This window comes from Lycorma delicatula, chromosome 3 (assembly GCF_047948215.1).
Source record: "Lycorma delicatula isolate Av1 chromosome 3, ASM4794821v1, whole genome shotgun sequence".
Lineage (NCBI taxonomy): Eukaryota > Metazoa > Arthropoda > Insecta > Hemiptera > Fulgoridae > Lycorma > Lycorma delicatula.
Window position 1 is genome coordinate 81,777,970 of NC_134457.1, and position 22,364 is coordinate 81,800,333.

General features: G+C 28.3%; 1 protein-coding gene across 2 annotated transcripts in view; it reads left to right on the forward strand.

Annotated features, from left to right (window-relative positions):
- LOC142321735 (unconventional myosin-Ie-like) overlaps positions 1–22,364 on the forward strand; it is a 476,048-nt gene that overhangs the window by 432,588 nt on the left and 21,096 nt on the right. For both annotated transcript variants that reach the window (XM_075360061.1, XM_075360062.1), the window contains exons 11-18: positions 3,182–3,352; positions 8,902–9,068; positions 12,520–12,678; positions 14,145–14,294; positions 15,206–15,353; positions 16,811–16,931; positions 18,014–18,177; positions 21,054–21,215. In XM_075360061.1, coding sequence (XP_075216176.1) covers positions 3,182–3,352; positions 8,902–9,068; positions 12,520–12,678; positions 14,145–14,294; positions 15,206–15,353; positions 16,811–16,931; positions 18,014–18,177; positions 21,054–21,215 — 1,242 coding nt within the window. The remainder of the gene's footprint in view (positions 1–3,181; positions 3,353–8,901; positions 9,069–12,519; positions 12,679–14,144; positions 14,295–15,205; positions 15,354–16,810; positions 16,932–18,013; positions 18,178–21,053; positions 21,216–22,364) is intronic.

The window sequence follows — 22,364 nt, forward strand, 5'->3', positions numbered from 1 at the left end:
GAATAATTTATTAGCCTTATTAATTAAGGCATTGGAAAGTCACTTCCATTCTTCACTCACCTAGTAAGTCTGGCGTGGGGTGCTTGTTATTCTTGAGGGTGGATAATGTCATTTTTGGATGTGAATTTAATCACATCAGCTTGAATATAACTCGTATGTGAATATAACTCAATAATAACTCATAACTAATTTTATGAATATAACTAGTTATGGAATTTAATATATACATTTAACAAAAATATTGTAAATTTTTACATTTCAAATTGTTATGTATCAAATCCAGTAATACAAGTAGTTTTGTGATAATACAGTAGGTTTCAAAAATGAAGAAGATTGTGCCCATTTTTTTATTTCTTTACTCTTATTAAGATTTAATGGAGGCCAGAATTTTGTTTGTTAGAAAGATTTCTTTGAAATGAATGTTATTTATTTATTTTTATTTATCTATATCTATAAAATGACAGTAGGGATAGTATTTGTGAGATATTCCAATGTTCATGTCCTAGTAAAGCCAGTTATTTTTACACGGATTTGAATACTAGATCGTGGATACCAGTGTTCTTTGGTGGTTGGGTTCCAATTAACCACACATCTCAGGAATGGTCAAACTGAGACTGTACAAGACTACACTTCATTTACACTCATACATGTCATTCTCATTCATCCTCTGAAGTATTACCTGAAACGTAATTACTGGAGGCTAAACAGGAAAAAGAAAAAAGTATTTGTGAGATAAAGTTATGAATATATTATATAAGTATTTTTTATTTTAGACAAAAATATTTTTGTGAAATTAAGTTAAATATAATATATATAAATGAATAGAAATGATCTGATTAATCTAAAATGATTACATTGATGACTTTGATGTGCTGATTTTGTAGTTGTTTTTATATATTGCTATATTACATGAATTGTAATTCTATACATTAAATGGATTTGAGTTGTTTACCATCTGTTTGTAATTGTTATTACATAAAATAAATGTAAATGATTAAATTTTTATAGATATAGAGAAAATTACTACTACATAATCATCTTCAGTGAACAAACAGCATCTTAAATTTATCAGTGTTCAATTCTATTCTATCATTATTCATGTTTCTGTAATGATTTTGTAAAATTAGTTATTATTTATTTATATGTATAATCGTATTTCATGCTTTATTATAATGTATATCAGTATTCTGTTTTAGGAAAATAGGTTAAGTACAATAAAACTGGGGGTAGCCTTTTTCATGTTCTATACAGTATCTGTATATTTACTGCTTTTTTATTTTTATATTTGCCATTGTTATGGCTAATGTTCCAATGAAAAGGTATAAAATGAAATCTTGTTTTTTTAAATTTTGTTAGTAGGTAGAAGTAAATACTTGTATTTTTGTATTGCAATGAATACAAGTCTTTATTATACTTTATTCACCTTTTTCTAGTGAAAAATAAGTCACTGAAATTTCTTTAAAAAAATATTAATTGTAGATGTATGGTAGTTTTTCTTTGAATTAATTTGACAGCTGTGACTTGTTTTTTAACCCAAGTAGTTATGCAATAATTATCACATTAAACACATCTTTTCCTATATTCTCTTTAAATGATTACATTTTTTATTTTATACTATAAAAGACTTAATGCTGCTCCAAAGTTGCTAGATGTTCAATATGAATAATAAAAAAATATTTTATGATGATATAAAATTCAAATATTTCTATAAAATTTAACACTGCTTTGCAAAAGTAAGAACTTTCTGATACTAAGTGTGTAAATAAAAGAATTAAAGAATTGTACAGTAAAATTTGATAAAAATCAGAAATGACATTTAACTGCACCACAAAAACACATACAGATGAAATGCCAAAAGGTTGAGTTAATATAGGACCTCACTTTCCCTTATTCAATAAATGTTAAATAGTACACGTTTACAAGGGTAGAATACATATGTATATTTCCTGCAATTAATTTATGTTGTGTTGTTGAAATTTATTTAAGTAACACACAAAAAAGTTAAAATAACTTTTATAGGTTAATGTATAAATTACTCTTTCAGGGTAGTTATAAGGGTAATTTATAAACTAATTCATGTACTTTTTTTTTTAAGAATCAAATTTCAAAATGGTATTCAAATTATTGTTAATATTTTAATAATAAATAAATGCTTCCTACCAGTGGTAGGCAGCATATTTAAGTAAAATTGAATTCAATGAATCTCTAGAAATAAATAACATTGGATAAAATTCGTATAATGAATAAATGTATTCTGTTGATGTATTCTAAATAATAAATTTCAATTTTCCTCCTTAAAAAAGAGTCCTAAAAATGTTGTCTTTTAAAAATTGATAAAAATTATCAAATTTGTTTAAACTACTGTTATTTTCAGTTCTTTATCTTTTATTATTCTTTTGTAAGATTTTCCCATACCAGTTCAATCAGTTTCCTTGAAACTAAATTGTAATTCTACATTTTATTATCTTACAGCAGGTTCATTTTTTTACATTTGATAACAAAGATCTTAATGTTGTCTTTAAAATAATTAAATTTCACTATTGAGCGTAAGATTTTACATGTGAATCTGTGCATCAGTTAGTGACAGGATATCATGTTGTTCAGTTTATTTTGAGAACTATGTGCGATAATAATTTTTGATATCACTAAATGGATAATCAATATATAAAATATCAAAATAGTGGGATTACTATATTGATATTTTATATAAATGTTCTGTTAGAACTAACACGATTTCTTCTTCACTATTCTTTTTATATTAAGTCTTGACTGTGTGTTTTTATTGTCGCTTTATGTTCTTTTACTGACGGGAGTACTTGTATCAGGCATTCAGTTTTGTCAACACTCACTAAATCTCTTCATTTATGTTACTTACAATTTTGGTTAAGTTGTAACAAACATATAGCTTTATACAGACCTCTAGTTTGATCAGATTGTCTTTTTAACTTATTTATTAAAAGTGTAGTATATTGTAATTATTGTAAGTGTTTTAAGAAAACAAATTACTTCTGAAATTCTTTGATTATCTTTAAGTTTTCTACTAATTTTTATTAGTCATCAAGAATATGGTACTTGTATTTAATAACTCAAAATTTTTTTAATCATTATCATAATAATGAAATGTTTCAATGTAATTATAATGGAATGATTTGTTACTAATAATTTTTTTGTATTGTTTTAGGAGGAGTACATGGCAGAACATATTAAATGGACTCCGATTGATTATTTCAATAATGCTATCGTTGTAGAACTTGTAGAAGGAAGATCTCCACCTGGTGTTTTTTGTGTTTTGGATGATGTGTGTGCTACTAAACATGCAGTTACAAAAGGGATAGATTCTGATTTTCATAAGGTACGTGTTGTTATTTTTGAAAAATATAGAGATCTACTTATCTTTTTAATAGGTTAGGAAATATAACAGGCAAAACACTCAGTAGTGCAGTTCCAGGATGCAGGACACTTATAATGCTAAAGAAATAAATTATACTCAATAGTAAATTTCTTGAAGTAAGTCTATTTATTTATTTATTTAAGTCATTGTTGACTGATACATCTATCTCACATCACAGATTACCTTAACCATTACAGCTTGAATAGTTTTGGATTAGAGCATAAAAATAATGTATTTCATATTTGCATTAAATGCAGAACATAATTATTGTGGGTTGATTCATTTCATGATAACTTGCAACAATTCACTTGAAAGTAAAGTTATATAAATTAGAATGTGTTTGTACTGCTATTCTCTTAACTTAAGAATTACTGACATCTTTTCAAAATGATTCTTTTCACATTATATTTAATGAACTTTAAGCAAGGTTTTAGAGATAAATTTATCCAGATAATTCTGTTATTGAGCGAGCAGTATTTTTAAGTAAGGGGGTTGTATTTTAAAAAGCTATTTTTCATGTTGTAGCATTTTAATATTTCCAACTCATGAAAAACATTTCTCTAGTAATTTAGTTTTTAAATTCAGTTTTGAACATGATAGAGTTTACTAATTTTTTAAATATGTGATTTGTTTAATTGACTTAAAAGACTGTTATTAAATTTGTGTTTTGTTTAATCATTTTATTTTTTGATTTTATATCTTTTCATTAGATAATTTTGTTTTTACAGTTTGTTATTAATACCAAAAAAATTTTGGTTTGGTTTAAATTAATACATTTTTCTTCTGTTACATATTTTTGTTTGAAATAAAAGTAGATCTTCCTAAACTTTTATTTATCTTTAGCCAACTTTGCTTTCATATGTTTTCTTTGAAGTAAATTTACTACAATTTTTTTTGAAGGGTTTATTTGTTTATTAGCTATTTAACAGAGTAAATTTATATCAAAACAAAAGAAAATTGCTTTTTAACTAATATTTTGGGTCTTTTTATAATAATTTTCTCATAAGCTACTGTAGGTATAATTCTGAGACTTTTTTTTTTTAATTTTCTAGTCTGTAAACATATAAACTATGAATTTTTGCCCATAATTGTTGTGCAAGAATTTATTATCAACTCATTTTGTATTAAAGCAGTAATAAAGGAAATCTTTAATTAGATATAACTTGAAAACAAATCGCTTCAGGATGTAAATTTATATAAATATTTTCTTTATGTTCACTAATAGAGCATATCCTGAATTATTTCATTTCTTTGTTAGACACTCTGAATAATTAATATTGTTTGATAATTTCTAAGATTATTTTATTTTCATGTGTATCTTTATGTTTCATAAAAAACTAATAGTAGAAGCTTAATTTTAATTTATCCCTATGTTAACTCTCCCCTCTATGACTCATGTGACTTTGCCGATGGTGAGGGAGCTTGAGTGCTGTGATACAGAGTAGTTTGACCGAAGGTGCAGCCATATCGAAGTGGTATCTGTTGAGAGCCAGACTAAGGAATGATTCCTGAAAGAGGGCAGCAGCTCTTTCAGTAGCTGTTAAGGGCGTAGGTCAGGAAGACTTAATTGGCCATATCAACATCACTCAATCTTCTGAGTACTGCATTGCTGAAAGCAATGGAAAACTACACCTGTTTTTTTTCCAAGAAAATGTAGCTTTCTGCATTTTCATGTAACAAAGATGGAGACGCCTTCCCTGGTAAGATATTCCAAGGTAAACTAGTAAAATAGTTGAAAGTAAAGTAGTTCCCCGTTTGGATCTCTGGGTGGGGAGTGCTAAGGAAGGGGTTACCAGAAGATTAAAAAATAACATTCTACGAGTTGAAGCATGGAATTTTAGAAGCCTAAAATAGGTTGGTAGGTTAGAAAATTTTAAGAGCAAAATGTGGATGTAGTAGGGATTAGCGAGGTTCGGTGGGAACAGGAAAATAAAGGGAAGGCAGGAAGAGTTGATGTTCTTGGATACTGGTGTTCTTGGGTGGTTGGGTTTCAATTAACCACACATCTCAGGAATAGTCGACCTGAGACCATAAGACAACACTTCATTTACATTCATACATATCATCCTCATTCATCCACTGGAAGTAATACCTTATGGTGGTGCCAGAGGCTAAACAGATAAGAAGATAAAGGACTAGGTTTTGTAATGAACAAGAATGTAGGTAAGAGAGTAGGGTATTTCAAAAAGCATAGTGATAGAATCATTGTAATCAGAATAAAATCAAAACCTAATATGCTGATTGTTAAATCTGTAAGCCTACAAGTTTCCATGATGATGATGAGGTAGAGTGGGTTTATGAAGAAAGCATTGGAAAACCCAAGAAAGGAAATATTGTGAGTGAATATGGGCTGGGCAAAAGAAATAAAAGAGGGGACCGACTTATTGAGTTTTGCACGAAGTATAATTTAGTAATAGTCAACATCCAGTTTAAAATCATCATAGAAGAATATACACATGGAAAAATCCAGGCTATTCCGCAAGGTTCAGATAGATTATATCATGATTTAGCAAAGATTTAGAAATCAACTCATCAACTGCAAAGCTTATTCAGGAGCAGACATTGTTAGCGACCATAATATAGTGAAGAAATAAAAGAGGGGATCGACTTATTGAGTTTTGCACGAAGTATAATTTAGTAATAGTCAACATCCAGTTTAAAATCATCATAGAAGAATATACACATGGAAAAATCCAGGCTATTCTGCAAGGTTCAGATAGATTATATCATGGTTTAGCAAAGATTTAGAAATCAACTCATCAACTGCAAAGCTTATTCAGGAGCAGACATTGTTAGCGACCATAATATAGTGAAGAAATAAAAGAGGGGATCGACTTATTGAGTTTTGCACGAAGTATAATTTAGTAATAGTCAACATCCAGTTTAAAATCATCATAGAAGAATATACACATGGAAAAATCCAGGCTATTCTGCAAGGTTCAGATAGATTATATCATGGTTTAGCAAAGATTTAGAAATCAACTCATCAACTGCAAAGCTTATTCAGGAGCAGACATTGTTAGCGACCATAATATAGTGATACTGAAATGTAGATTGGGGTTTAAAAACCTGAAGAAAAGGTGCTAGATGAATCGGTGAAATTTAGAGGAGCTTGAGGAAGAGGAGGTAAAGAAGATTTTTGAAGAGGACATAGCAAAAGGTCTGAGTAAAAAAGATAAGGTAGAAAATATAGTAGAAGAATGGGAGAATGTTAAAAAGGAAGTCTTAAATCAGCAGAAGCGAACTTGGGCAGAACAAAGAGAACTGGTAGAAAACCTTGGATATCAGAGGATACATTGCAGCTGATGGATGAGCAGAGAAAGTATAAGAAGGCTAGTGATGAAGAAAGTAAAAGAATTTATTGACAATAAAAAAATATTGTAAATAGGAAGTGAAATTAGTGAAAGAAGAATGGACTAAAGAAAAGTGTTCAGAATTGGAAAGAGAAATGATCAGTGGTAAAATAGACGGAGCATACAGGAAAGTTACAGAGAATCTTTGGTACATAAGTTAAAATCTAATAATGTGTTAAACAAGGATGGTACACCAATTTATAATACTAAAGGAAAGGTCGACAGGTGAACGGAATATGTTGAAGAGTTATACGGAGCAAATGAATTATGAACTGTTATAAAGGAAGTCGAAGAGGATGAAAAGAATGATACAATACTGAGATCTGAATTTAATAGAGTATTAAAGGATTTGAATGGGAAAAAGGCTCCTGGGATAGGCGGGATATCTGCAGAATTACTGCGCAATGCAAATGAGGAAGCGATATATAGATTATACAAACTAGTGTGTAATATTTACAAAAAAGGGGATGTTCCATCAGACTTCAAAAAGATTGTTATTGTCATGATACCAAAGAAAGCAGGAGCAGATAAATGTGAAGGATACAGAATAATTAGTTTAACTACTCGTGAATCAAAAATTTGAGAGGAGAGTGGAAGAAGTGTTAAAAGACCAGTTTGGTTTCAGGAAAAGTATTGGGACAATGGAAGGAATTTTAGCGCTCAGATTAATAATCGAAAGAAGATAAAAGAAAAGCAAACCAACTTACATAGCATTTATACTCTTAGAAAAGGCATTTGATGACATAGACTGGAATTTAACATTTAAAAAAATTTGGGTTCAACTATAGAGCTAGAAGAACAATTGCTAACATTTACAGGTACCAAACTGCAACAGTAATAATCAAAGAGCATAAGAAAGGAGCTGTAATGAAAATGGGATGAGACAGGAATGTTCCCTATCCCCATTACTTTTTAATCTTTACATAGAACTAGCAGTTAATCTTGTTAAAGAACAGTTTAGATCCAGAGTAACAGTGCAAGATGAAAAGATAAAGATACTACGATTTGCTGATTATATAATAATTCTGGCTGAGTGTAAAAAGGAACTAGAAGAAAAAATGAATGACATGGATGAAGTCCTACACATAAAGAACTACCACATGAAAATAAACAAGAACAAAATGAAAATAATGAAATATAGTAGAAATAAAGTAGGTGGACCACTGAGTATAAAAGTAGGATGAGAAAAAATTATGGAGATAGAAGAATTTTGTTATTTGGGAAGTAGAATTACTAAAGATGGACAAAGCAGGAGTGATATGAAATGCTGAATAGCACACGCGAAACGAGTTTTCAGTCAGAAATATAATTTGATTACATCAAAAATTAATTTAAACATCAGGAAAGCATTTTTGAAGGTATATGTTTGGAGCGTAGCTTTATATGGAAGTGAAATTTGGACAATTGGAGTACCTGAGAAGAAAAGATTAAAAGCATTTGAAATGCGGTGCTGCAGGAGAATGTTAAAAATCAGATGGGTGGATTCTTTTTAGTTTCAGTTACATTAATATAAATCCACTGATGAGTGGAAACCACATGCCTGGTTTGATAATTGTGCATGTTATTTTGTTCTTCATTAAAGAATCTATATATTGATCATCTGCCACAATACTTTGCTTTTGTGATACCTCTTTATCTCAAATGAAATTGTAACAAATTAGCTCAGTTTATGACCGTTTCATTTTCATCAAGCAAAAATGACTGAAACCGTTTACAGTCGAAGCTTTGTCTTAATAAAAAAACATTCATGGGTGAAAATATCCTACAGCTTAACAAACAATAATTTTTAATATTCCTGGTTTAAAATATTGCCCTTTCTCTTGTCTGAATATTGTTGTTGGCTTTATTCATTCTTTTTCTGTTTAGTCTGTGGAACCACCGAAAGGTATTACTTCAGAGGATGAATGAGAATGATATGTATGAATGTAAATTAAGTGTTGTAGTCTTGTACAGTCTCAAGTTGACCATTCCTGAGATGTGTGGTTAATTGAAACCCAACCAAACAAGAACACTGGTATCCAAAATCTAGTATTCAAATCCGTATATAAGTAACTGCCTTTACTAGGATTTGACACTTAGAGCTCTTGACTTTGAAATTAGCTGATTTTACTTTAATGCAGTTATTGTTTTTATTTTAATATTGATTTAATTTTTCAGAAATTGAATGCTGAAGTTGGTAAACATAAGCATTATTCTCAGAGTACAGATGGATTTGTGATACATCACTATGCTGGTTCAGTTACCTATTGTGTTGATGGATTCTGTGATAGAAATCGTGATGTATTATTTCAAGATTTAATTGAATTGATGCAATCAAGCACAAAGTAAGTTTTAGAAATGCTCCCTCTTTCTACAGGTATAAGTCATGTTATTATAATTGAAAGTTGATATGCAATAAGGAATGTTAACCCTAAAAAAAATGGAAGTTTCAGATTAAATCATTTTATTGTTTTATATAGACTTCTGAACATTTTTCAGTAGTGATTCAACCCAAATAACCATATCAAGAAAAAAATATGCAATAAAATTCATTTTAAAAGTTTTTTCATTTATAACATTAGTGTTATGCAGAAAGGAGTTTAACAAACTATTAAGTGCTATTAATTATGGTGTTTTTAAAAAGCTCTTAGATTTTTTTTGCAAAAAATGATTATTTATATGCTTCATTGAATTTAACAGTAGTAGAGTAGCATTGTACTTAGTAAAATAGAAAAAATAAAGCAACAAATTGAATAAAACTATTTTATTCATGTTAATATAATTCTAAAAAAAGTGAAATTTCTAAGTCAATTATTAACAAATTAATATAATTTTCTTTACAATTTTTTACAAAATAATCTTAGTTTTTAAAATATTTTAATTTTACAAAAAAAATAAAAAAATTGTTAGTTTTACATAGTAAAAGTATTATTTTACAATCATGGCGTTTGTTGTAAGAAGTATTTTAATACTGTTTAGTTTTAATTTCATTGGTTAAGCCAAAAAATAATTTGTTTTTCTGCAAATTACTTGTTTAAATATTTTAACTTTTTAATTTTTCAACCTTTAAATTTTTAACATTTTTTCATTACACATAATAAAAAAAAACAAAATGAGAATGTCTATTTTTAAAATTACAATATCCATTTAATATTAGTAAATGTGGATAAAATATTTGATTTTTATATAAATAAATTTAATTATTTTTATTTACATATTTGTTTTAATACAAATCTGTATTCTTTTTTATATTCAGCATTTTGAAAAAAATAAAAATATTATATATTTCTGTAGCCGTACTCTGTTTTTAAAAGCAGTTAATTAGCATTTTTAAAAGAAATTCAGTGTTTTCAATTTTTTGTAGTATTTCTGTATACGATTATAAAATGAACTAAATTTATTTAAATTTTTAACTTTCGATTAACATTTGAGTATGAAAAGTAGTCATAAAAATTAAAGGTTGTTTTCTCAAAAAGTTTAGAATGATTGTTGACGTCTTAATTAATGTGTAGATTCAGTTTATATTTGGTTTTTGCAACAATACTTACCAATTATCTAAAATGTCAATACCAACTGTAATTAATGTAATGTTTGTTACTGACTAACAATAATAAACAGTAAAAGTTCTTTTTACTCCTTTTCTTGATATCATTTCACAGTAAGCAGTCATAAAAGTAATTCAATTTATGTGTACCCATCAACTTGGTACTTCAAGAACATATACTGAATACTAATATCAGTGATTTTAATAATTAGTAGGTAGAATATGTTTGAATTTCATCTATTTCGGTAATCAGAGTCATGAAAATTAAATTTCCTGTTATTTGTATTTGAGTTCCAATAAAATATAGCATAAAATGTGTATTATTATTTTGAAAATTATCTATGATTTTAAGTCGTTATGAATTTAAATAATTTTGTCATTAACACTTCATTTAATTCTGTTAATTATGTAATGTAGAACTTTTGTTATCTGTTAGCAGTCAGGATCACAGCCTCAATATACATGAAAATACGTAGCTAACAGAATAGGTTCCTCAAAAATTAAAGAATAGTTAGGTAATAAAAATATTTTTTTATACATAAAACAGAGCTAAACAAATTATTATATTTGCTTAGCTAATAATAATATAATAATAATAATAATATAATAATAATGCTAACAGAATTTTAAAAGAAAACAGCTGTGGTACAACAATGTGTTTAGAACTAGAAAAAAGTAATGAACAATCAAAGTAAGTTATGTACTATTTATATATTTTCATTTATTTAAAAACAGGCAAGGCTTCAACAAAATGTCCCGAATTGGGTGAGGAAAATTGAAAAAGATTTAGTTAAGAAGTTAAAAGGTAATATTTTAGGAGTTTTTTATGATGCATTTCACGTGAATGGAAAGTTGAGCTAGGTGTAACAGTAATTAAAAAAAATTCTAAGCTCTTCTGTTTAGTTTTTCTTCAATTTTTTTAAAGAAAAATTTTCGTTTTGAGATGAAACTATACAGGTTAACAGAAAAGTGATTAGGGTATAAAATAAGAATACCATTAATTTTTACTACATTATCAAGCAACTTATGAAGCATGAAACTCATTGGGAAAAATTCAACATGACTAATGCTGGAAAAGTAATGGTCCAGTGTGCGGTAGCTCAAATACATGACGTGGTAGTGGACAGACAAAAATTTATTTTGCTTCTAATAGTTAATAATGGCTGAATGGAGTTGAAACTCGTACTGAGCATGTGAAAGGGATGAACAAACCGGTCTAGCACAGACCGGTAGACACAGCATTGCCAGATCGCTTGCAGTGTTACCAATCTCATTACTTTTACACACACCTGATTCCTCATTTTACACTTTGATTCCTCATTTTCCTTAGTAAGAACGGTGTGTGATTTTTTATGAGTATTTTTTAGAATAGCTGAGTCATTTCTGAGAATAACTTGTGATTAATTTCTTGTCACATAGAACTATTTTGGTTATGGCATTTAATATAGTCATATTGCCATGTAGTTGTAAGAAAAATAATAAAATGTACTAGATCCCATTTGTTTTTAAAAAAAAATATTGTACTATACAATAACAGTTACTTATTATAATGTTTTGCTTATAACTGTAAACATAGCCTAAATTATTTTACTTACAACAGAACAGTTTTTCACAAAAATTTATTAATAAAAACTTTATTCACAAAAGTTACGTATCAAACTCATCTTGCTATTATTTATACAGATCTTGTATATAATCTCTCTATTTCGTGTATGAAGATTAATTTTGCTTGAAAAAAATTAGATTTGTAAATATTTTTGTGATTTGTTACAAAGAACTTTATAACTTTGAGTAGAATGTGCTATAGATGAAAAATGGAACTAAATTTTTAATTAGAAGATAGTTTTTTGTTTTGAAAACTGACTGATTAATGGAAAATTAATGACTTATTAGGCATTTTAATTAAAATGAACATGAGAGTTACACAGTGTAATGTATTACACAAAGCATTACTATTAACAGTCTGTTGGGAGTTCAGTGTTGCAATATTGTACTGCTGAGTTATTATCTGTTTGTAACTTTTGAACTGGCGTGGATTTCAATTATAGTTAATAATGTTTTTATTGCTTAATAGTACTATGTATGAGAATTAAAATAATTTTAAAATTGTGTATGCAATAACTGAGTCAAATATATTTATCTCATTTTAAAATAAATTATTAACATATTCTTAAATATTGCTACATTGTGTTAGAATTATAAATGAAAGATTTAATCATATTTAGAGTAACATTTTCTTGTATTTTTTATAGCCCATTTATTAGAGAATTATTTGCTGATAGTGGGGTGTCTTCTAGTAATGTTAATGATAAAATTACTAAGTCTCGTCCTACTACTGCTGGTAGCAAGATACGAAATCAAGCAAACCAACTTGTTAGTAAACTGATGAGTTGTACACCACACTACATACGGTAAGTTAGTGTGTATGTTTAGTATGTAAATATAGTAATATAATTATTACATTAATGTAGTAACATATGTTTACTTACTATGGGAAGTTATTATAATACTATGTTTTGCCATAAATTTAATTGTTAGCAATCTAGAAGGAGTATTAATTGGAGCTTTTTCTCAGAACATGTGTTTGGTTATGCAAGTCTTAATCCATTTAGTTATATGGCAAAATGTGATCGCAGTTTCTGGTTCACAGGTAGCTGATAGCTCTTATGGTATGGCAAAGTAATTATAAATTCTTCTCTTGATCAACTAATTTGAGTTTTATATTTTTGGGTGTAGTGATGAACATTTTTCTTTGTGAGTAGACAAGAAGGTTATAGTTTACATCTGGGGTAAGCTCTTCATTGTCATATGTTTCAACCTGAACTGTTAAGAGCACCATCTTTGACTGATGTTATATTAGATCTGTGTTTCCTCATTAAGAAAGGATGGTCTCAGTGTGAGTGAGCTCCCTTTACATCGATTGCTCTTGGTAGAACTGTCATTCACCATATGATGAATTTTCTAGAGCTGTATGACTTGTAACAGGGTTAGGACATGTCCAGACCAGGATGGCTGTAGTGCTGCTTTCAGCGTGGCATTGCTGGATATAAAAGTGGTGGACTGACTGGATGGACTTGTGGACTAAGTATGTTATGAAATCCTACTGGATGTGAACTCATTTAATTTTGTTTCATGATATATAGTGAAAAAAAAGGGCAGTAGGAGGATCATCTGCGTTCTACCAATGCCAAAGCAACCAAGTGACACTGAGATATCAAATTTGTTATTACCAGGGATATGTACTTGGATTTGTAATGGGTGATCGCAGTATAGTAAAAGGGGCTTAGCATTTAGAAACCTGTGCATGCTGTAATAAATTTCATTACATGTATGTATACATTGCAGCCCATACTGGCATTGCAATGGGAAAGCTCTGACAATGGTTATGCTGATATAATCTTGTAAAAATAAAATAAATTCATTAGAAACTTGATTTAAAAAAGACTTTTTAAAGAATATGTATATATATTTGAAGTTATTTCTTTTTACCCATATAGCAACAGTTAAATATTCTCCTGTAAACTTACTCAGTATTTTGACTCTAAGTTCTGTTAAGCTTTAGTTTAATGTTCTTTTCATTTAAAACATTATAATCAGTTATAATGACTTCATTGTGAACCTGAGACTGACTGCATGTTTTTCTTGATTTTCAACTGAGTCAGGAATTTTTGAATACCTAAATGAAAGATTATTGTAATGCTATTGCTTCCTTGGTAATAAATGAATTCTGAATAAATGTATAAATGCACTGTTTAAGTTGTTAAGCTTTCATGGTTTTGATTAAATTAAGTGTTTTTAGTGATTGTTAACAACTTAAATTATTTATTTATTTAATTTTTCAATAAATTATTTATTTATTTAATTTTTCAATTTACAGTTGCATAAAACCAAATGAGACAAAGAGAGCAAAAGAGTTTGATGGTGATAGAGTTAAGCATCAGGTTGTCTACCTTGGGTTATGTGAAAATATTAGAGTAAGAAGAGCTGGATTTGCCTTCAGAAGAACATTTTCTAAATTTTTACAAAGGTAATACCTTTTTGTTTGTCTGTTCATATTGTTTGTGTTCTAAATCCCCTTATAAAATGATGAAAATGTAATTCCAAAAGAATGTTTTAATATTAGTCTTTAGCTTTAAAATGAAGTTTGATGTAGTTTTAGAAATGGTTTGATATAGGAATAGTGTGTTGTTATTTTTATTGTTAGCTCTAGTTTGGAGTGTAAACACTAACTTCCATTGGTAACAATATGCCTGTAATTATTTGACCAATGAACACTGATGAGGACATCACTTTATGAACAATTCAAGGTTACAGATTTTATATTAAAGTACAAAATACAATTAAAATGTCTCCTTCATAATACAGTGGTATGATAAGTACCACTTTTACGTGATGAATTTTTTACATGATGTAAACATTGCTGCATTTGGTGTCCTTTAACTCCTGGTGAAATATTGCCAGAACCTCCAAGAACACTATCGAGATTGATTTGTAAAATCGTTTCTATACCAAATTCATTACCTAAATTCGATTTCCAAAATCATTTTCTCTTTATATTTCATAAGTGATTTGATCGATTTTAAGTTAAAATAATAAAGTCCTTAATATTTAATAATTCAATGGCAATATTTAAAATAAAAATCTGTCAAGGTCGAAGCAGGAAAATTATCCAACTTTACTGTTTTTTTAAATATTCTCATAAATGTTTAGATTTAAATTAACATTGTCGCTGACTATTATAGACAGGAATATAATAAACTTAATTGATGTTATTTTAAACACCTAATTTTAGATCTTAATGTATAATTTACTTGTTGAAATAGTCAATTTTTATAATAATTAATTATTTTTGTGTTGATAATTTTTGTTATTGCCATTTAGTGATTATACTGTTATTTGTTTTTATCTTCAATTGTATTTATAAAATTTTTGTTTTAGATATGGCATTGTGACTGATCAGACTTGGCCTCGTTGGCGAGGTGAAGATCGTCAAGGTGTGGAGTACATATTGAATAGTGTTGGTCTTAATTCTCCAATGCATTATCAGTTAGGAGTAACTAAAGTATTTATCAAACAACCAGAGTCTGTAAGTATTGCTATAGACTGTACAGAATAATGGTACTTGATAAATTTTATTTATTTACCTGTACTTTTCAGATTTCAGAGTCTTTTTAAATATATTTGTATCATTCCTATGAAAAAATGAAATTTTGCTATTCATATTTATATTTTTTATAAAAAAATTGATTAAGTTGGTTTTTAATTTACAAAATAATTAAGCCGTTGTGTAAGGCTTTGCAATGGTTAGTTGGTCTACTTGTGTTTTTTTTAACACTTCCTGATTAAAATAAATGAAAATTAAATAAAGGTTAACAAAATAACACAATAACTTCTATAAACAAAGACTTAGAGAATACAATTTATAAATTTAAAAATCTTCAGAACAAGAAATCATTTCATTCAGAACATAATTTTCAAATAAAATTAGTATCCCTGGAATATATGAATTGAAAAGTATTGACTGCACAATTGTCTACACAGGTCAAATGGAATTCAGCTGTTCGAACAAATTTACAATGAATACTTAAAAATCCTCCTCAACAGCTTCTACAAATTGTTCTGAGACATAGATCACAAATCTACCAATACCGAAGTTGATCTTGATAATACAATCTTGTTATTTTGTTCATACACAAAGGAACATATCTCACTGCACTTAAGTATTATGGAATAGATAAATGCACAAAAACGCACCTGCTAAATAAACTAAATACACAGATACATTAAGTACACAGACACAAATGAATTCCTACATACTTTTCAACCAAATTCTAGGTTTAATTAAAAAAAATTGCCACCAGTAATGTCAGTGGACACTAGAATGAGAACAGTACCAGTTGCTGAAAATGGTTGGAAAAATAACTGAAATTATTTTGAAGTTATTAAAAATATTTTTTTACAAAATTTGGTTCAGTTTATCATTAAAAAATTTATATTTTAAAAAATGTAGGTGTTATTGATTTAATATAATTTTAACAGTTCAAGTAAGATAATCAATATTTTAGCTTATAATGATCAGCCACATGCTAGTTTCAAGCTGTGACCGGGAGTTCTACAAAAAGCACCCTTTGACCCATTTAGTTATCAGAGCAATGACTGGTTTGAAATAAAAATGCTCTTCATAGACCACTGAGATAGAAATATTTTCTTTGTATTTGCACTATAAAGTATAATTTCTTGGTAAACTCAGCTCATCTTAAACATTCATTCTTCATTCATTCATTCTTCTTCTCTCACTCTTCATTCTTTTTCTGCATGTTATGCAGAAAAATTAATGTTATTATAATTGAGTTGTCAAGAATTACTATGTATCTGGTAATACAGGGAGGGTGGATAAATGGACTGCCAAATAAAAATTGTTCTACAGTATTATCATTATATTTCAATTACTCAAACATGCATAAATTCCATTGACTCTTCAAAAAATGAAAGTAATATATTACCTTAATTTTATTTATTAATCTCAATTTATTTTCTTTTTAGTTATTTCTTCTTGAGGAAAAGAGGGATAGAAAATTCAATTTTTATGCTAGAATTATTCAAAGAGCTTTCAGAAAGTATTTTGCAAGACAGCGGAACAAGAGGCAAAAACAAGAGGCTTGCAGTAAGTTTATACTTTGGAATTAATAATTTTATTGTTATTTTTTCAATTTTTGTTTGTACAATATACATAGTATATCATGAAGTTCTCCTATGACTCTTATAACCTATTCTACTCATGAAAATAGTGAAAAAAGTCATATAAACATATGTCCTAAAATGCTTTGTTTTGCAAGTTAAGGCTGGTGAAAGATTTTACTTGGATTTCAGCTACCCTAGTGAAATAAGGTTGTACTGACATTTTTAGGACATTAATTAAAGGGCAGAATTAGTGATTTCTAATGGTTTTTGACCTGAAAAATAGAATAAAATAGGTCCCAGAACCGTATATATAGTAATTTTTGAAAACTCTGGGGTGAAAACCAATACATTGGAGTAAAAAAATCCTGTGTTTTATGTTTGACATACAGTAACTTTGTTAAATGGGTAATAAACATAAAACTTTAAACAAAATTTAAAGAACAGGGGTTTTTTACCAAATTTATTGGTTTTTATTCCCAGATTTCTCAAAAACAACTGCAGATACAGTTCTGGGACCTATTTTATTAGATTTTTCAGATCAAAAACCATAAGAACTCACTAATTCTGCCCCTTAATTAACATCCTAAAAATTTCAGTATAACCTCATTTCACCAGGGTAACTGAAATCTGAGTGAAATCTTTCACTAGCTGTAACTAGCAAACGAAGCATTTTTGAACATATGTTTATATGAACTTTTCCATTATTTTCACGAGTAGAGTAGGTTATGAAAATTCTCAAAGAACTTGCAATATGCTCTGTATACACAATGGAAATTTTAAGTAAGTTCTCCAGATCTGTAATCTCTTGTAGGTTTTAAGAAATTCAGCTTATTGTCATACCCCGGACTATAAAAGAGATTATTTTACATAATTTAGTGAGAGGGTTCAAGTTAAAGTTTTACATTAATGAAGGTAACTTTAGCGAAGCTAAACTTCTCTAAGTTGTTTTATTTTTTCTTAAAATGTGGTTTTATTATCATTTGCTCTTTATTTGTTTCAGTTTACATAATTTATCTTTTATTTTGATTTCCAGTTAATTTTGAATTTATTAATAATTTTTTTCAGTGTTATTGTTTGGCAAGAAAGAGAGAAGAAAATATTCTTTAAATCGTAATTTTGCATGTGATTATATTGGTGTAGATTCCAGACCAGGACTTTTGCGCCTTTTAGGGCCTAGAGAAAAAGTTTCATTCGCTGAAATTGTAAAAAAATATAATAGACGATTCAAAGTAAGTAATTAACTCTACATAAATTAATAATGAAAAAATGTAATAATTGAAATTAAATGTAATAATTTAAATAAAATATATATATAAAATACTTAAAATTACTTATTACAATTATTGTTTTTAAAATTATATTTTTCTTAATAATCTATTTTTATAGTTTACTTTATGGAATGATGAATTTTTAGTAACTTAAATAAAAGGAGTTGGTTTTCCATACAAACTACATGTATTTTTTTTTATATTATCAAACTCGGTTGTTTAACTGCTTATTTTTGAAGTTGAATATTCTAAGATTTAAATCCTGCTTTAATATAGATTTGAATACTAGACAGTGGATACCGATGTACTTTGGTGGTTGGGATTCTGTTAACCACACATCTCAGGAATGGTAGGCCTGAGTCTGTTCAAGACTACACCACATTTACATGTCATATATATAATCCTTATCTCATTGGGTCATGGAGGAGTTGCTTATTGTTAACTAGATGAACAGATTGTAATGTACACATTTGAAAAATAAGTAAATAATATATTCAAATTTTATCCAGATCTGATCATACTTTATATGATCTTTATCCAGAGGATTTGAGTTTGAATCCTGGATAGACACGGCAGTAGTAAGGTGATGTCTAGAAGCCTCAGGAAACACCAGGAAAAGACTGGAAAGAACAGGATTAAATGACAAAAAAATGATTGTTTAAACTATTCTATTCACTAACTGGTTTTTATGGTATAAAAAATGTTTATTTTGTAGATTAAGTATTTCTGTTGGGGCTATCTTAAGATTTAACTCCAAACTTGATTTAATGATGTTTTTTTTGTGATTACTTTGTATTTTTTGTATTTGTACATATATTTTAATCTGTAGTTGTAGATATATTTATATTTTTAATTTGATATTCAAAATATTTTTGCACAAAAATAAAAGAAAATTAATCAAAAAACTAAGGGTAAAGAAATGCATATATTCTCATACAAGAAAGCCTTGGATCATGCTTGATAGGAGCCTTTTTACATTTTCTAAAAATGGTATGTTTTTTTATGGTAAAAAATCTTAATGAAATAATGGAATCAGTTAAAAACATCTGGTTTTCATATTTATGTTCATTATATTAAGTTTTTTATCATAATTATTTGTATTGGTTTGCATCTCTGTATGACCTTTACTGCATAACTGGTTGGCAGTCTCACTTTCAGTCATGGCAACACAACAACAGAAAGCTCAGGATGTGATCTGGTTTATCAAAACAAGATCAGTTATAACAGTTCAGTGTAATTATCAACATGAATATGGCAATGCTGCACCTATGAATTAAACAATACTCCAGTAGATTAATCAATTTAAGGAAACAGGCAGTGCCTTAAAGGGGAAGTCATTGAGCAGACCATCTGTATCTGAACACATGTAGATTGGATATGAGCATCTTGTAAGTATAGCTTGAAGTAATCATTAGAGTGTAGTTTAGAGTTAGAAATATCTAAATCTACATTGTTCAAAGTGGTACATAAGAAGCTTAGACTACGTGCACATAAGACACAACTTTTATATGAAATCAAACTCAATGACAAAGTGGAAAGATAGGAGTTTGCAGCTTTAATGCTTAACAAATTGATAAAAATGAGGACTACCTGAAAAATGTCATGTTTTCAGATGAGGCAACATTCTACATTAGTAATTAGTAAATTGACACAATTGCAGGATTTGGGGATCAGAGCCTTTGCATGAAATTATCGAACATCAGCATGACTCTCCTGAAGTCAATATTTGGTGCAAACTGATGAATGGCTGTATTGTGAGCCCATTCAATTTTTGTAGAAAACACAATTAATGGGGATATTTTCTGCGGTATGCTTAAACTTTGTTTTTCCACAGATTGATGATATTGAAGAAAAGGATTAATTTTCTATCAGCTAAACAGCATTCTACCGCATTATAGCAACCATGTCCATTCTGCATTAAACATTCACTTTCAAAACAGCTAGATTTGGAAGAGCAGGTCTGATCGCAAATCACCAATGAGCGCAGACATGACCCTACTAGATTTCATTTTGTGAGTAATGATAAATACATAGTTTATTCAGAGAAATCCATGACATCACAACCACCTACGGGAGAGGAGTGTTATGGCAGTAGCATCCATTACACCTGACATGCTAGCAAGTATCTGGGAAGAGCTTGGCTACCGTCTGGACATGTGCAGGACAACAAATGGTGCACATATCGAAGTGTATGAAACATAAAAAAATTTCAGAATTTACCCTTTCATAAAATATACTCATATAATTAATAATTTAAATATAATGTTTAAATAATACTTGAAACCAAGGTGTTCTTTTATAAACACTCTGTATTTCTCTTTTTGAAGTCAGCCTAGATAAAGGATTTGTAAGTTTTTATCTGGCCTTATAAAAAGTCAAAATAAAAGAAAATTGTAAAAGTATTACTTTTTAACTGTTTTGAGCACCAAAAAAGGGTTTAAAAATTAATTTTTTATCACATTATATTTTGATTGCCATGCTTGAGTGGTATAGTTTTAGTTTTCGTGTAGAGGTTCCAGGTTCAAGCCCTCCTCAGGCATGGCATTTTTCACACACTATAAAATTTACTATCATTTGTCACAGTATGAGTAATTTCCACTAGGTATAAGCATGAGGTTACTGTTTCATGAATAAATAAACTACATTAGTAGCGATAATTCACACCTGTAATCTGTTTTATTGGTGAAGCAAGTCTCTTTATAATATATTTTTCTTAAGGTGCAGTGAATTATTTTATTATTTTGACACGATACTTTGAAATTTATTTCTGTTTTGTATTAAAGTTTATTTACGATAATAATAATAATTATGAATATTATGATTTATAATTTTTTCAGTTTGCTTTAAGAGATCTGGTATTAACTAATAAAGCATTGTATTTGATTGGGCGTGATAAAAATAAAAAACATAATTTATGGAATGCTTCTGAGTATATTGAAGTCATTAAAAGAAGAATTGTATTTGATCAAATTGCTGATATAACTTTAAGTACATTACAGGTAATTATTATAATTCAGTGTGGATTTTTATTGTTACTATTTAAGGTGATAGTTTCAAGAATGTTTTATATTTCATAATCAAAGATTTAAGTGTAAGTTTATTATATTTTTTGTGTGAATACCTCAATTATTAAATAGAACTTATTTTAAAAATGCCAAACTGATGAATATCAGGTCGGTATGTAAATTGTAAATAATGTTTTTCTGAATAGGAGAGAACTGCTATATTCTACAGTTAAGAATCCTTCAAAATATCCTTGGTGTGCATTTGCATACTAAAGAGCATTGTACTAAGAATATATGTGTTCATGTGTTTATAATGTGCTTGTATAATACCAAATGCATATAATATTGTCTATTGCTCTGTTAATGACGGAATTGTTTAATGAATTATTCCATCCCTGATTGGTTCACATTGGCTGACTAAGTAAGGCATTTGATGAATATAATTTGATGGTTATCTTTTGCCTATAGTTCTTTTTTCAATAATAATAATTTCCCTTTTTCTCCTTTATTCACATTTTATCAGTGGTGGACATAATAAATTGGAGAAACCTTTGCTGCCAATAATAAATGAAAACTGCTTCTAATGTTTGGTATTGTTGAAATAAATAGTTAGCCTAATTGCAGCCTGCAACATTGCAATTAAAAATCATTTAAATGTTTGATATTTCTTGGTAGAATGAGTAATTGTTTTTTGTTGGTTAATTTTTTTGTGCCATTATTCCAGCTGCTTCTGAAACATTGCATCACATCAAAGTTGTTTATGAAAAACAATATGTAGTATGAATTCTTAGTCCATCCTTTATTATAAAGAAATTGTTTCAATATTCAAATTATATTCATCATGTCATATTTAATGAGTGTTTATAAAATTAAATTTAATATGTTTAAAGTTTTATTATTCAGACTGTATGCAGCATTTGACATTCTGATTACGTCGCCCTAAAGTGAATTTTTATTATCCAACATTACTTATAAGTTTGACTTCAGTAAAACAGTTTTATAATTCTGTTATAATCTATAGTAGTAATACATATCAGCAGTAGTAAAACATTGTATTTTCTAATAAAGTTTTATGAGTGTTGCTCTGACATATACATATGTATGGTAGTATTAGCTGAGTTCTGCATTTGCAGTTGGAGAAAT